Below are 17,956 nucleotides of genomic sequence, written 5' to 3'. Positions count from 1 at the left end.
CTCTAGACAAAGCCTCATCCAACCTGATCTTGAAAACTTCCATGGATGGGACATCCACAGTTAGTGTGGGCAACCTGTTTCAGTGCTTCAGCACCCTGTCAGTAAAGTATTTCTTCCTAATGTCTAACCTAAATATTCTCTCTTTCAGTTTAGAACTGTTACCCCTCATTCTATCTCTACACTGACCAAGCCCATCCTCCCCATCTTTCCTGTATGCCCCTATAAGTACCCTAAGGCTGCTGTCAGGTCTGCCCAGACACTTCCAGATGTTTTTGTAAGACTTAAAATCTTGACTGAAACTGTCCAGGGAAGTTTCTCTGCAAATTATTCTCATGGTTTACCAAACAATTCCCATTAAAATATTTCTATCTTCAGTCTAGTTTTTTTTCTTCTAGTTATTTGAGCTTGTATAAATTCAAGCTATCTTTGTACTGCCCAATGTCTGTTTAGTTTTTTGCTCCATAAATGTGATCATTCTTAATGATTCTCTTTGGTAGACATAGGTGGAGTTCCCTGAACTGTGCACAACTGAAGTGTGTTCAGAATTGATAGCATCTGAACCAACTGCTATCCCACTGAGGGGGGAAACCCAAGTGTTTGCTAAAACTAGCTTCATAAAATACATCAGCTCCACACTCAGAAACAGTCAAATAAAATTTAAAATAAAACAGCTGCTAGGAAATTTCAGGAAAGACATACACAACTAAAGGGAAACTCTTGCTCCTATGAAAGCTGGATGAGTAGGCAGGGACTATTCTTAAAAATGGCAAAGACACAGTTTAGGGAGGATGCATTGTACATCTCCAGAGACAGGAAAAAGTGGGCTAGCATGAATTACTGTCTCTTTCAAACCATGAACTCTAGTTCTGAAACTAATATGAACTAGGATCAAAACCAACAAAAGGAGGTGATTCTTCATGCAACAGTACATGAGTCACTCTCCTTGTCAAAGAAAATGAATGAAACTGCAGATGCAGCATTAGAGGGGTTCAGGAGAAATGGGGACAAATAAATCTTAGCCCACTGACAAGACAATAGGCTGGCTGCATCCTCTGCCAAAGCCAGTGTTGCCATTATGATGTTTGGTCCCTTCCTTACCTTTGTAGGAAAGATGAACTTAAACTGGAAACAAGTTAATTCAGTATCCTGTTTGAAGAAGACCTTATTTATTTACTTTTTGTCATTGTTCTGACCTTCAGTTAATACCTTTGGATAAAAGCTGACATATAAAACTGACTTTAAGGCAGAAAAAGGCAGAAACAATATCATGATCATGAATGCCAAATTTCTGCATTAGAACAAGCTGGTGAAAGTGTCTTAAAAATTAATAAAGCTTAAGGAAATGAAGCTGCAACTTTAAAAACTGATTTAAAAGAGTAACTTATATGTACAAAGGTGGTTTAAGTTCAAAAACCTCCCAGCACAGCATGCTCAAGCATTATTTTGTCGAACAAAACAATGAAAACTCATCTCTGCACATGTTTAAAGATTGTATTTTAATCACGGACTGAAACAGAATGATTTACAAAACTGATGGTTAGATTTAAAACCAACCACTACACCTTTCTGTGGGAATATTCCCCCCACACCCTATCAGATTAGGGATTCAAGTGAAGAACAGAGCTGTTCACGTTTGCCTTTGGGACTGAACAGTGATTTCCAGGATGATGACTGATGCTGCAAGAATTCACCTAAGATGCTTTTCAATGCATTTCATTTACCCAGCTGAAAGTGGCTTCTTCTAAGGAAGCCTGCTGGCTTCATCAGAAATCCCAACCATCTTGCAGCTTTCTGTCCAGAGCCTTCTCTGCAGCTCCTCATCGTATGCCACGTCAGCTGATTTTGTCCTTTCCTCGTTGTAGAGGTAGCAGCCACCAGCTCCTTCCATCTCGGGTGATACTGCTGCATAGATGGTTGTAGAGGCTCCTTCCTCTGGGGTCTGCAGAAACGAAAATACCCAAATCCAAGTGAGGCAGGTACAGCAGAAGAATTATATTACCACCATAGGACCTTATCAGTGACAAACATCTTCCCTAATTTTGCTTTACACTTCTGGTCCTTATGCAAACCCGAAGCTTGTAATAATAAGAAAGTCACTTATTCAATTGGCAGAGTCCATTTCTTCAATAGAGCTATTTTAAAATAGCTTAAAGCCAGAACAGACACATTGAAAACTCCAGTCTATTTTTTCAAGAGTTAGTCAGATGGAGCATACAAAATAATTGATTTAGCTTTCACAGTTAGAGCTAATAAACCCAAAAGCAAGCACAAATATTAAAATCCTAGTTTAAGTATTCATTTTGCAAGGATGAAAGGGTCTGTGCTTTGCCTTAAGAAGATGAAGGCTATGCTGTACATGCAATATGCTCATTGTAACAACAATTGTGACATGAGCAAAGGATCATGGAAACCATGACAGCAAATTAAGATTCTGCAGTTCAGTCCAAGCAGGCAGGTAAATGAGGGAACTACATTTTAGACACAGCATAGTTATCAGAGTTCTGCTCTGTCATAAAGCAAAATGGTGAACGATCTATAATGTCTGATATACCATGAGTATTAAATGAAAATCAATAAGTGAATGGTTTAGAGTGATAACTCCTTTCATCCTGAGTATATGCAAAAATTTTACATTCTGCATTCAGAAGAATAACACAGCTACCACTGAAATTATTTCTGTGGCATTTTTATTCTAATTAAAGGAAATACTTAAAATATGACATTTGATATGCTTTTCCTTTATCAGTGATATAATTATGATCAATGCCTGCTAGATAATAATGTATCATTTTGCAATCCTTGCAGTCATTATCTGAGGCATTAACAGTACTGATGCTGCTCAGAGCTTTGTCTGCAGCACCTGACAGGATGCCTTTTCCTGAAGAACTCACTTGATGAATGAGACAGTAGTGAATAGGTTGCCTTATAAAAACTAATAAATTTAAGTAATTGGAAGCTTTTTCTTATGTTTGGTTTTTTTAAGAAAATCATTGTACTATGATATTCTGTCTAAAATCACTTAAAAATGCTCATTTACCTTGGTTTAGTACTTTTCTGCCATTTCACCCTTCTTTATCCTTATGGAAAATAGTGCTTATTCATACTCACTACATTATGTAAATAACATAAAGGGCCTGCACAATTCTTTGCTCATAGAGTGGGTAATATAATGATCAACTATGAACAGCAGTATAAAATATCTTGATATTGTAAAGTAGCAGAACAACAATGAATATGAGCATTCCTATTTTTATATAACTTTTTCTGGATGACAGAGAATAACCTAAAGGTTTTTTTACGTACTCTTGTGCTCTACTTAAAAAAAGTAGTGACACAGATAAACCATTACTTCATGTGATGTTTCACCGGACTTTATGTTCCTGCATTTAACAGCTCTCCAGCACAAACAGGCATAAATGTCAGTATCATGACTCCCAAATCTTAATGACAACAGCTCAACACTAAAACGCTTTAGAAAAATTCTGTGGGTGGAATTTGTGTGATTATGTTCTTATGAGCAGGGCTCTCTACCACCTCAGAGCCTGGTCTGCATGGATACTGTTACAGCATCAAAAATACCAGGCTGCCCCTGCTGATTCAATGGTAAGGTTCTCCTGGGATATGCAGAACTTTTCAAGATTTTTACTTTTGATGATATGCCAGTAAAGTTCCCAACCAGAGGAGATCTGTACCAAGAGGGTGGTCAAACACTGGAGCTGGCTTCCTGGAGAGGTGGGTGGTGTATCCCAAGCCTGTCAGTGGCACTTGAATGGGCATTTAAACAATGCCTTTAAGAACATGCTTTATCATTTGGTCAGTCATGAACTGGTCACTGCTGTTGTAGGTCCCTTTCAACTGAAATACTCCATTCTATTCTCTTCTATTCAAAATGATATCAAATATTTTAAATAAAGGTTATGCACTGGTTGAAAGTGCTTACATGCCCACACTGTGACTTCTAAGCACAGCAACAGTGACCATCCATTAAAGTTGGCTTGTGTAACTTTTCATATGATTTATTTTGCTCCTCCCATCCACCATACAATATGCTGAATTGAAAGGTCTGTGCTAAATTCCTATTTAGCTTCTACCAGCTGATGCTAGAAGCAATTATCTAAACATACAAAGAAAAAACCCAACTACACTATATTAAGGAATTAGCCATCATTTGAAGCACTCAAGGCCAGGTAGGATGCAGCTCTGAGCAACCTGGTCTAATGGAAGACCTCTCTTCCTATGGCAGGAGGGTTGGAACTAGTTGGACTTTAAAGTGCCTTCCAACCCAGGCCATTCTATGATTCTAGGATTCTAGACATTATGGAAATATAATAAGGAAAACAAGTTTTTCAGTACAACAGAGAGTGAGATGCTGGTGTGTGACTAATGAATTGTCTTATTCTATCTTCTGAGTGCTTAATTAATGATGAAAGATTTATTTTCCCTTTCTCTATAATCTCTTCATTATTCTGGCATGTTTTCTGTTTTAGTGAAAATAAAAATGAAACCCTGCACCAGGAGTGCCCTGCATTTCCTGCTGGGAGTTTGACCTTTTTGTAAAGCACATGCTGTGATTCCTTCTCTGGATCTTGCCCATGCCTACTATGGCAGCAACTGTACATCCCCACACAGAGCTGAGTCTCTTTCTGGGAAAGTGTTGGGTCTACTACACACCCAAAAATCAACTGCAACAAAGAGACACAGACACATGCAGACATCCTGTCTGTGCCCCAGTGCCTGAGGACCTCTTGGGAAGGATGAAGCTGGCAGCAGGCTGCAACCACTGGAGCAATTAATGGGTATCTGAACAAAGATCTGGATGAATTGTTCCAGCAGTGGCAGACTCACTCCTGGCTGCCAACTTACCTTTGAAGAGCTTTTCCATAGCTTTTCTTTTACCACATGATAGGCCATCAAAAGATGAGGAGAAACCACAAAGTCCTTGGAAAAGAAAACGGCCACAAACAGGAGACTACTGCCAAAGCAACACATCTGACCCACCCTTTGATGCCAGTGGCTCTCTAGGAAGGAGAGCCCAGATAAAAGATAAGATATGATGATAAAGGACCAGAGAAATCATCAGCCAATGGACAAATATCTTGACCTATAAAAACCCAGGATGTTTGTCATGATGCTCTATACAAACATACAATGAAATAAACCTAACTACACCACATTAAGGAATTAACCATCACTTGAACTGTTCAAGGCCAGGTTGGATGAAGCTCTGAGCAACCTGGTCTACTGGAAGATGTCTCTTTCCATGGCAGGGGGGTTGGAACTAGATGGAATCTTCCATGAAATATTATACCAAGAGTAGACAGGAAGTAACAGCAAGTATAATTCTAATCGCAGGGGAGAATTCTCTACACATTGCCAGTGTGAAAAAGTCTTAAAAAACAATAAAAGAATAATATTCATATATACAGAATCAGTAACATCTTGTTCATTAATTGACTGGACTTGTTCTAAGAGAAAGGGTATGCCTATAAATTGCACAATGATTCTTCACTCTTCAGTTGCCAACCTACTGGTGTTGATTTTTTTAAATTGGATTTTTGTTTACAAACTGTTATATTATTAGTATCCAAGAAACTGTAATTAATACCTTTGTAATATACAAGTAAAACTGATTTCTGCTTAACTTCTTCCTAATGAAATTCTGAACCTGTATTTCCCTTTGCTTGTTGTAGTATTGATCACAATTTTTATTTTCTTTTTCAATTACCTTTATGTTTGTCTTCAAAGCAAATAAAGGTCTGATTGAAGGTACATCTTTGCTTGTTAGATGTATAAATTGTGGAAGGAGAGAAAAGATAGCCTGTGACCAGCTTATTTAAGCAAAATGTAGCCTACATACATAAAATGACATTATTTTGGCACTATCTATTCCCAAAGAAAAAGCCTTTTTCTTTTTACAGAAGCTCTGATATTTCTTTTTTTTTTCTGAAATATTCATCAATTATAACTCATCGACAAAGAATAATTGTACCTCAGTATGAAATGGAATATTCTGTTCTAGGAAAAGTGGGACAAGTGCTAAGAGGGTTTGTATTTTAGTTTTGCTTTTTTAGGACTTGCTAGTTCATGCACTTTGATTAATCCAATTTTAAGGGACATATAATTTTGTCAATACTAAGTGCTAATTCTTGCAAAATGCGCTAGCTGACAACAGTCAGTTCCTACAGCCATGTCACCATGAAACATATCCTTTCCATTTGTCTAAGAGAGGGAACAACAGCTTAACTCTTTAGAAATCATGTGTCTGCATCAGTTTTGAGTGATGGTTTTGTGGTGCTTTCCACGATAATCCATGTATTTGTTCACTTCCACCTTCACCTGAATTCATAGCTCAGAGTCCTGGGTAGCCAGTGTGTTATGCTCATCAGAAACCACAGAAAACTGGACAGGAAAAAGTTTAATAAGCTCCTATAATTCCTCCTCTGTAATCCCTTCATTTTTCTCAGTACCACTTGCAGCAGCTACCAGCAAACAGTGACAACTGTTCTATGTGTCTTAAACACTGTGACAAATGGCTTGAATGGACAGCCTGCATATTCTTGTATTTTTTCTGGCTAACAGAGTTGGCCATATGATTGGAAGAGCAGCAGTGATACAAGCCATGATATCAGGGGATTTATGACTTTGGGATAGCTTCTCCTCATCCCACTCAATCAGAAAATTGTACTTGATTTGTATTTCATGAATTCAGGATTCTGCCATCTCAAGAGATTGTAGGAGAGAAGTTTGGGTGAAGAGGACAGAGATGCTGACAGAATTACTCACTGACATCACAGCTGAGTTTTGAGAGACCTGAACAAGGGGTCAGAGAGATGTGCACACAGGGCTTCCTGGTAAGCTGGAAGATCACTAAATGCTGAGAAAAAAACCTGTTAAAAAACCTTTATCCCTATAATTTGTGCTGCAGAATACATCAAGTATTGATGGAATAACCCTAATCAGCAACATTAGGTAGACTGCTGTAGGAACTTTCATCAAAAGTGGGCTTATAACACTGGTCCTAGCTCATGTACCATTCATTAAATCATGCACTTTTCAGTTCATGTGAGAAATCTACTCATAAGCTGATGAGTTAAATGAGCTTGCAGATGTTTTTTGATTTGGTTTTCTTTTTGCCACAGGTGTTCATGGTGTTTGCTCTGCGGCTTCACTTTTTTAAAAGAGTGAGTTCCATCAGGCCTTTCCTGGAGTGGGTAACAAATTTCCTGGTTCCAGCTGGGAAAACTCAGAAAGCACTGAACAGGCCATCTTCTGGGCATCAGTACATGGACACTTTTGCCTGTGTTCCTTCACCTTTCTCAATGATCATTATTCTGGTATATATTTTTTAAATGATGGCATATTACTGACTTCTGTACCAAAAAATTCTGCATATGCAGAGTTTCCTTGTTTTTCTGTCTTCCTTGAGGAAAGACAATGATCATCTGTGATACCTGAGCAACACTATGCATATACACTGTAGGGATTAGCAACAACAATGAGAACATGAAATTGCTCTTACTTGGTACAGCAAAGTCTTTCATCTACTTGGTGGCAGCTAGTGGAGGGGTGACACCCAGTCACCCTCAATGCACTGCTTGACTCTCAACAACAAAGGCAAACACAAAACATGGAATAGTGTGAAAAATTTCAGAAACAGAGGAGCTGGGATTGTGTTCCCATGAATATTAAAGCAAACAAGCTTGTGGGAAGCAAATTACCTGTGTTCTAGGGTTCACTGACTACTATGGTCTGTGAACCACTGAATCATTTCAAAGCCAGGTGTCTTGGGAAGATACCAGGTTACTTTCTGGTGCAAGAGTCCAAGGTGAAATAACAACAGCTGCTGTAGAGCCACAGCCTCCAGGTGAACACAGGGGCTGTGTGCGTTCAGTGTATTTTCAGTGCATTGTGTAACTTGCACTGTCTAGGCCTCCTAATGTGATTGTTGCTTTGAAAATTCCAGACAAAAAGTAATCCACTGAAATCCTGAGTATGAAAACAAAGGCTAGAAAGGAAACCATGACGCAGGTGTATGGACGTGTTCAGCCACCTTTGATCAATCAGGCTGCAGCAGCTGGCTTTATGTCCTGGTGGCACCAGTGGCCAGGACCAACTGTCAGGTCCCTAGGAAGCCAAAGCTGCCAGACAAGTGTGGCAGCACAGCTCTTCAGCAATCTCTGCCTTCACTCAAAAGCCCTGGTTTCCATCTGCGTTCTCTCTTTCCTTCCATTCTTTATATGTAGCTTGCTATTATGCTATTTCTATCCAATTTCTGCCTTGATAATAGACTAGAAAGAGATATTTTATTGAATATAGTTCTCCCTAGATACCCAGTCAGCACAACCAAATTAATTTCTCTTCAATCTCCAACTTGTGACAATGAGAATTCTTTAACAAATTCACTCCATAATAAAATTCTTCAGATTTTATCTTTGAAAGAAATAGCAGAAATGGTTCAGTTAAAGTGTGAAGCCTTTTTCCTGAAAATGTTGTGGCCACAGAGAAATAATTTCTCAATCAAGTTGTAAATATATAATAAAAGATGAAACTCTGATGAATTAGGAACACAAAGCAATTTTCACACTAAAAATTGAATCAAAATTTGGAAGGAAAGGAGCTTTTATAATCTGAATAATTCATGACAATTCGGGGAAAAAGAGAAGTTTTCCCTGAGCACAAACATACTGAAAGAACAGAAGCAGAGGCAGCTGGCAAACAGACACAGAGAATATCAAATCCCAAATCTCCTTTTCTCTTGAAAGCAAATTCTCTGGAAAGACCTTAAAAAAATTCAGGTACATGGAGAGACTGGGAAGCCCCATCTTATCTTCAGATCAGCCTGTGCATGGGTGGCTGGGATGCATGTAGATAAGGCAAGCTATGGAAGAAAGGAACTGTCCTGAAAAGCCTGTCAGGGTCAGCCTGTTGCTCAGGGAACCCAAGGAGCAGGCATGTGCCCAGATCCAAATGCCTCATTTCCCATGAATCTTTTGATGGAGTTGGCAGTGGAAGGTTTTAATTGGTTTTGTGTCAGAGATATGCCTTCTGAGAAATCTGTTTTGTTGAAAAATGGCCAAATAGCTCTACTCTGAAGCCAGGGGATGAGCCTTGTTGCAGATTCAGAACATGAGCAAAGTTTTGCTGCCATGACTCTGAGCCCTCTTCTACAGCAGCTACTTCAGGCTAAGCAGGTGTGCTGCTTTGGGCTGGGAGAGAGTTAATGTTCTTCACAATGGCTGGTATAGGACTGTGCTTTGGATTTGTGCTGAACAGAGAGTTGATAATACAGAGATATTTCTGTTATTGCTGAGCAGGGCTCACAAAGAGCCAAGGCCTTTTATGCTTTTTATTGCCATGCTGGCAAGGAACTTGGGGATGTGTGGCTGGGAGGAGTCACAGGTGGGACAGGTGATCCCAAGTGACCATAGAGGTATTCCAAACAATATGACATCATGTTCAGGATAAAAAGGGGGGGGAATGATGGGGGGATAGTTGGAGTGATAGCGTTTATCTTCCCAAGTCACCATGACATGTGATGGGGATCTGCTTTCCTGGAGATGGCCATGGGAAACAGAATCAATTCTTTGTTTTCCTTTGCCTTTGTGCACAGTTTTTGTTTTCCCTTTTAAATTGTCTTTATCTCAACCCACAAGTTATTAAGGGGTCTCTTACCCCTTCTATTCTCTCCTCAATCCCACTGGTTAGGATGAGTGAGCTGCTGGATGGGGCTTGGTTGCTGGCTGGTGTTAAATCACAACAACAGGGCATCATGGGTCATGTCAAATAGCATGATACTTGTGATACTTGAGATACTTGTGTTCTCAGGCAGCTGAGTGAAGATCCTCTTGGCTGGCCAGCTACACTGAAGAATTCTCCATCAATTTCAAGGGGCAGCTCCAACAGTGAACTCACTTGTAGGTATTATAAATAATAATAAATATTATAAATATATATAAAAATAATAAAACTATATTTGTATCTTAATTTCAAACTGAATGTCTCTCAGGTTAGAAATGCAATATAATGTTGGTTATGTGAGCAGGATTGTTTGTGGATTCATACTTTGCATTTTCTAAGATATTGAATAGAGCACTAAAAGAACAATGTTCACTTTTAAGCAATTTTGAATAGAAACAAGAAGCCAACTTTACATGACTGAATTTGAGCAGGGACTTGAAACTTTGGGTCACAGTCATTAATCATGACTGAGTCCTTTATTCATTTTGTCAAGTGCATTGAGGAATATTACTTGCCTGTAGGCTGATCCCTAAGCTTGCTCTGCAGCAGACAGCAATGTCTTCAAAGTCAGACCTGAGATATCACTGCAGCCACTGAAATCACTTCACACTTGTTACCTCAGCTCAGTAGCAGTATGCAAAATTTGACAGATAGGAGCCTGCTGCCCCAGACATTGCATAAACATCCAACCAGAGACATTCACTTGCTGGAACATCCAGTCTCTAGGAAATAAGGCAGGCAATAACAGGTAGAGAGAGATAAAAAAAGTACGTGTACTTCACAAAATACTGAAGCCTCTTCTGTGAGAGTAACACTCTGCCTGGTTAATGAGCTCTCTGGAAAACAGGTGATGTCCTGCAGCTACCTACTGCTGAGGATGCCTGAGTTAAATCACTGAGAGTTGTCCTGGATCCTCACATAATCTGGAATTTTCTGCAGCACTTCCATTCAGAGACCCACAAGGTATTTATTGAAGCAAATGTGCAGGTTAGAAGAGATGAGGAAAGAATGAGTCTCTGAAATCCTAATCCTGATGCCTCGTGCACTAGGCTGTAACTCCTGTGTTTGTACAGGAAAATAAATCATTTATTTGTTTACTTCCAGCTTAAATTTTCAATGCCTTATCTTACACAAGTACATAGGCCAGCCTTAGATTCTTGAATTCTTTTAAAGGAGATAGATCTTGGCAAACAAAATAACACAGCAAAGCACACAAAGAAATATTTGTGTCTGAAGTGGTAGCTACCTTTTTAGCAGCCCCAGAGAATAGGAGACACAACAAGGCTCAAGGTGCTGAAGATGATGCTCCTGAGTGCATTTACCTCTGAACAATTTATCACTGTCTGCTCATGCAAAGTAAAATATCTTTGCTGGCTTTTGGTGAAAACATAAGACCTCAGGAATAATATATATGGTAACTTCTGACTTGTAGCCCCCTACCATCACCTCTACTTGTTTACTTACTGTTTAATATTTGACAAGTCACATATCTTTTTTTCCCTTGTTAGGAAATGGAAACTGAAACATCTCCCACTTCACAACTTTCTCATAATGACTGTTATTTATTTTTAAATTATTATAAAAACTCAGGATGGGCATGGAACTCCTAAATATTTAAAAGAAAACCACAATATAGAAAGCCTTGAAGAACTATGATGAGATCAAAAAGCAAAAGACTGTACAGAACACAGACAAAATGAAATAACCCAAAATTACATAAGCCAGCAGCTATTTCACAGCCTCTTCTGTTTTAAATTGCTCCAACCCCCATTTTGCACCCCAAACAGCAGCAGGACTATATTTCCAGCTGTGGTCTCAGCCAGGTGGAGGAGGGCTGGGAGAGGGTGCCTGCCAGCCTCAGTTTTCTACCTTTCCCACTGGAAGCACCTCCTGAAAGCAGACAGTGGAGATGTGAAAGTGCAAATCCTTTCCTGGATCACCAGGTAAGCTCAGCAGAGAACACTCCTTCCCTGGGACTCAGGCAGGCCATATGCCTGCACTGCCAAAGATGAGGACCAGAACTAGTGAGGTGCACAAACTAACTCAAAATGACTACAGGGTGCTACATCTATGCATTAATAGCAAGCAAGATGAAAATGTGTCTGGGAGGATGGGAGAGATGAAAGCAAAAGTACACTTTCCTCCAAATGTATTAACTGTACATTGCAGTGGCATGCTAGCTGGGCTGTAATGTGTCCTGCTGATGGCTTTGCTCCACACAAAGCTCCTGCATGGAAAAAGACCTTCACCTTGTAGTGCTTATCCTCACCTTGGGTCTCAGCCTTTGTCTCCTTGTCCCTGAGCTGCCGGGGAAAAAAGGAGTTTAAAGCAGGTGCCCAAATACCATTGTTGCAGTTCAATCCCAGCTGGCAATTAAACCACTAACTCCCCTCCCATCCCCCAGTGGGGTGGGGAAGAGAGTCAGGAAAAGAATAAATCTATGATTGCTCACTACAAACTGACTGAAGCCCCCTGAGCAGCAATCCATGGCTCCTGGCCAACTCTGCTCAATTTAAACACTGAGCCTGATGCTCTCTGCTATGGAATATCTCTTAGGCCAGGCTGGGTCAGCTGTCCTGGCCATGCTTCCTCACTGCTTCTTGTGCATCTTCTCACTGGCAGAGCACAGCAAACTGAGAAGGCTTTGGCTTAGGGTAAGCACCACTTAGGGACAGCTACAACACCAGTGTGTTATGAACCTTATTCTCATACTGAATCCAAAACTGTACCAGCTGCTAAGAAGAAAATTAATTCTATCTCAACCCAAACCAGAGCAACCATGTAGCAATGTCCATGTCCCAGCTGGTCTGAGTTTCTGGTTTTTGTAGAGTTATTGTGCTTAAATTATAGTTTCACAGTATTCCCCAGACTGAGAAGAGAAAGTCCAAACTGGAAGACAGATAAAAGTGGTGGTGAGGGAAGGAATCTTATTCTGGAAATTTGTTTCACATAATTCCAGTTGCTGGCAATTTCATCCTTTAATCTTGAATGATAAACCAAAAATATATAAACAAGAGGTTAATTTACATCTGTCCCGAGTAATATAGCAAAAGATGGAAAACAAGAAGACCAGACTTATTTTCTATAGTTATTTTAGTGGAAGACTAGAATTAGGTGGAACTCCTAGAGTGGCTCAGATTTTCCAAACATACATTTTTAAAAGATAGTTCAAATAAGTAATTTCAGATTTTACATCTTCAATTTTTGCCCAATAAGCTCAGGGCTTTTCTATTTAAGCAATAAAACCCTTGAAAAATTACAGTTCTCTTCATTATAATTAAACTCTCTTTTATCAGGAAGCCGTTTGTAAAAATAAATAATTTAAAACAAAATGTAATCTTATAACCAGAACTACCACTTCCCATTTTTCATCACAATGTTATCAGATTGCTAAAGTCGTGAAATGATGGATAGATTCAGAAACCATACCATTATGGAGCTGTCTATATAGCTTATCCTTTGTTACCCAAGAGAAGTTCTAAGTTTAGAAGCAAAGGCAACATTCAGTTGCAAATTGACATATCTGAATGCTTATTAACCCAACAGAATCAACTTGTTTTTAACAAAACAACTAAAAATGCAAATGTAAAGGATGACTGAATCTGATTATTCAAATCAAGTTTTTGTTGTGTAGACTGAAAGTGAATTTAAGCTCTGTAACTTAAATCCTTTTGTTTAAGTCAATCAACCCCAGGGCTCTTCACTATCTGCAAAGGAATCTATTGATGGCTTAAATTCAGAAGAGACCCAAAGAACATGTATAATTTTAGACAGGCAAAGAGTGCCATTGATTTCAATGAGATTAGTCTCTAAAACTATGTCAGACAAGATTTGAGGCATCATATCTTTAACTGTAGAGCTCATTAGACAGAGAGAAAACATGCAGACCCTCAGCCACACAAATGATTCCCAAGGTTTGGAATGGAAGCAAAAAACTTTCATCTTGAAAACAATTACTCAAGAGTTTAAGCTCATCACCTTTAATCAGCTAAATGGTCTGAAAGAAGGGCAGGCTGGTACTCATAATGCAGAGGGGACTATAAGTCTATGGAGAGGTGGTACAGCTATTCATTTGTAGAGGCTCTGAAGGAAAAAAATAGTGTCAGTTCTTGCCAGTGGAACAGATAAAGGAAAGCATGAAATGGCATGTACTTGTTACATGTAATTGTTAACTACTGGTAAGTAGGAAAACCCAGATCTACTATACACTGAAGCTGTCAAGTTTAATTCCTAGGCTTATTTCTAAAGGTTTTTTGTAAATCTTCATTAAGGTAGCAGATGGAGTAAAAAAAAAAAAAAAAATTGTGTCTCCATTGCAAAAGTCAGGATTAAATTTGGTGACAGATGTAGTCATTGCCATGTTCTTGTTTCCTTTTCCAGATGCCAGAAGTCACAGCAGAGGTGTCATATGGCTGCACAGGTGAGGTGGCATGCCCCATTCCTGTGTGAATGACTACACTGATTGTCCCAGCTTTTGTTGGAGGAAGAATTGGTTCAAATTCCAAAAATGAGATCCGTAATGAATGATCAAATCTTGTTAACTGAAACAGAACAATGAAGAACTGGAAAGGAGAAAACCATTTAATCCCTTTCACACCAAACATATTTCCGCAATAAGCTATTAAAAAAAGAAGAAGAAAAAACCCTAACAAAAAAGGGGTTGTGAGGCATGAATGTTAAAAATCCCAACAATATTTCTGAAAGTTTTCTTATTCCTTTTATTTCAACTTCAGGTAGCTCCTGAAGACGAATTTCTGAGAGTTTCTGACCGGGGTTTTGATACTGGAGTAATTCAGGGCTTACATAGCCATGGGCCAGAGGCTTGCTCTTGCAGAACTGTTGATACACAAAATAGCAAGAATTAACCTTTTCATTAAGCTCCCCAGGAGAGCTCCTGTTGCATTGGAATTCATAGGGCTTTTTGACATAAAGTTTAGAGAAGTTTTTAGAATGGGAAACAAATACTGTGAGGTTTTGTGGCTTGATGAATACATTTTACTGATTCATTTGGTGCTGAAATAATTCACTTTATTTAGGAAGCTCAGTATTGAACTGTGCTCTTTGGTAGTGTCACTTTGCTACACACATCCTTTGGCCCTGATAGTTCAATCAATGAGTCCCCCTACCCCTGCTCAGTCTCTCACTTGAGGTGATACTCTGCAAGCAGCAAAGCTCCCGATGAATAAACTTCTGCTTCCCAGGAAAAATTCCAGCTGAATTAATGCAGAACTGTGCTAAGGTTTAAGCAACTGCTTTTAACTCATAAAAGCACAGGCTGAGGTCTGAGCAGAGCTCAAGCACCAGTGCTGGGTGCTATCCCAGCCCTCCCCTCTGCCTCTCCTGCCTGCACAGCCGCTTGTTTAAAATTCTGCTCTTCACCTGAAAGTCTGCACAGCTCTGCAGCCTCCTATTGTTATTTAACATGTACTTCACAGTGGAATTGAATTGTTCCAATCAAGATTAGGTTCTATTTCTCTATGTGGTATGCAAAGCATGTCTGCAGACAAAACTTTTATCCATTTCTCCACCTGCCTTTTCATTGTGCCCCACAACAATCACACTGACAGTCCCCGTGCTTTTTCATTCCCCTTTCTTCATGAATTCCTAAATGCCTCTTGCCAGGCCTTCACTCCAAGCTCACTAACTGTGGCTGCTACATCAGCGTGCCACTTGCCCCACTTGCTCAGATCCCTTTCTGCAGCTCATATGCCATGTGGAGGAGGAAGGGGCTCAAGGTAGGAGGGTTTCCTGGTGCAGCACCAACATTTGCCATCCTCACATCACCCATCCATGTCACTGAGCCCCTTCAGAAACCAAAAAGGGGTAAAAAGCAGACTTCAAAGCATGAGGTCCTGGGGTAGATGGTATTTACAATCTGTGGTGCAAACAAAGGAGTAAGCCCAAGCCTTACTGCACTAGAAAAAGGAGAGGAAAATAGTAGGTGAAACCTTGTCAATACATTGACTCAGCCAAATCTGACAGTTCAGGAGAAATGGGTGGGTCCACAAGCAGGGCCAAAGGCCTAGAGCAGATCAGACAACAAGGCTCCTCTCTGAAGCAAGAGTGGTGTGACAGGATGTTACCCTGCTGGACGTGTGTGGCTGCAGTAAAGGATCACGAGTGAGGCAGCTGCCTGGCCACCAGCATCAGCCACAGTCCCTTCTGCTGCTTGGCCCTTGCCAGGGCATGGGACACTGCTGCAGCTGGGGGAAAAGCTGCAAAGCTCTCTTTCACTCTGCAAATCTGCTGAGCTGATGTGGCTATAAGGGTGCCACAGACAAAAAGCAAGGATTTCCAAGCAGAGAAATTTTTATATAAAAATAATCTAAATGGCTGGGTTTTATCAATTGCATCAACTCCTTAGTGTCCAAAACATAACTGACCTTTGCTTTTAAATCTGTGTTCAATAAAAGATTGATTGATTGTGAACTGATTGTGAACTTTGCAAAGTCTGTAACACGGTTCAGGGAAAAATACGTTTAATTTCCCTAATAGCTGCTGACAGTCTGTGAAACAAATAGTTTTAATTATTTTCTCCTTGGTGAATTTCAGCTCTCATCATTTAATCAAAAAGTAGCACATTACCAACAATTGAGATTAAATGGAAAGACATACAGTAGGGAAAATAGGAAATTACATTAGCACTAACCAGTGGCAAATATGTCCTTCTTATTGCACTCTTGTCCTGATACAGCAGAACATTTGCAATGCCCTGATAAAAAAAACCCTTAAAAACCCAAATCAGCCCTTTAGACCTTTCCCATTTATCCTGAGACTTAGGACTACTGAAAATCCTGATGTGGTCTCTACAATAAGAAAAAATATATATTTTAAAGACTCATTTCACTTGTTGATGAACAATGTACAGATCTTACACATTGGTGTAAAGTAAATGTTACTCATTTTTTTACTGGCACCACTGATGCATGAAAATAACTACAGAGCTAATCAATAGGTAATGACTGTATTTCACAAGTAATGCTCTGTTCAGAGGAAAAAAATTACTGCAATTCACAAACAATTATTGACACCATGAAGCACATGAATCAATGCCCACTAGAGATCTGCATGTTATTTAAAATTTCTTCAGCAATATTTGTCTTTGTTCCTTAGTCCCAGTGTAATTTTTCCTGCCTGTTATACTGTGAATATATTAAAGGTTAGTGTGAATATATTGATGACAACTAGAATAAAATGTAAAAGCTAGACTCCTGATGGATAAATCCAACTATTAGCAGTGGCGTGACTGTTACCAGAGCACTGTAGCCATGGGATTCCATACACAGCTCTTTCTTGCAGAAGACATTTTTTGTCACAGAATGATCAAGACCTCAACTCTTAAAGGTCCAGTATAACTCTCCTGGAATTCAATCTTTTTTAAGTCGTCCCTGTTGCTTTTTCTCCCTGAAATGGTTTACTGCTGAGGGCAAGTGGAAGGACATGAGGTGGCCAGAGCTGGAGATAATGTATCTCAGGCTTATTGAAGTGTCCCAAGGAGAAGATTTATCACTGGCTCTCACAGGGAACCAATGAATTCCTATTGGCCTAATTCTCTATTATAGCCATTTGCCTTGTTTTTATTGTTATCTCTGTGTAGAGCAAGGGAAAATCACGAAACAGTCCAAAGTACAAATATGAATTCTCATTTGTTAGCACAGGGGAGAGAACAACACATCTGTTCTTCCCTTGCATAAATATCTGAGATGTACAGGGCAGTGAAGAAGATGATTACCACTGGCTTTCACATTTTTCTTTTTGATTCACATGTGGCTTGAGACATGGCTGGTTTACAGCCTGATATGATACATCTTTACTTGAGGTTTTACCTGCAAATGAGTTCTGCTTAGCCCAGAACAAACATCTGGTCCTTGCTTAGGAAATGAATTGAAACAGCATCATGCCTGCCATCAGAGCAGCTACTCAAACATCTGACAACAGTTACCAGCAGCACCTGATAGGAGGGACAGATTTTCAAAAGAACAAATGCCCAGCTGTGACTAGAAGCATATCTGGGTGTTTGCTACAGTTCTGCATAAGAAAACAGCAATCATTTTTAATTACTAACATAATAAAAGGAGGAAAAGCACTTTGGCTCTTGAAAAATCAGGGAGATTCCTCTCCTAGTCTAAATTAATATTAAGAAGAATTTACAAATATTTTCAGATGACCACAGCAGAAAAAAAGCACTCAAAACAACAAACATAACCAAAAAGAGAAA

The 17,956-nt window shown here is 39.5% G+C and overlaps 1 protein-coding gene across 1 annotated transcript in view; it reads right to left on the bottom strand.

The window, feature by feature from the left end:
* Positions 1-1,473: 1,473 nt before the first annotated feature.
* DHRSX (dehydrogenase/reductase X-linked) overlaps positions 1,474-17,956 on the bottom strand; it is a 161,883-nt gene continuing 145,400 nt past the window's right edge. The window contains exon 7 of the mRNA XM_071455210.1: positions 1,474-1,939. Within this exon, the coding sequence (XP_071311311.1) occupies positions 1,742-1,939 (198 nt within the window). The 3' untranslated portion in view covers positions 1,474-1,741. The remainder of the gene's footprint in view (positions 1,940-17,956) is intronic.

This window comes from Agelaius tricolor, unplaced genomic scaffold (assembly GCF_023055355.1).
Source record: "Agelaius tricolor isolate 1412-34295 unplaced genomic scaffold, bAgeTri1.0.p SCAF_45, whole genome shotgun sequence".
Lineage (NCBI taxonomy): Eukaryota > Metazoa > Chordata > Aves > Passeriformes > Icteridae > Agelaius > Agelaius tricolor.
Note: the sequence above shows the minus strand (reverse complement) of the source record. Positions and strands in the feature narration are given on the sequence as shown.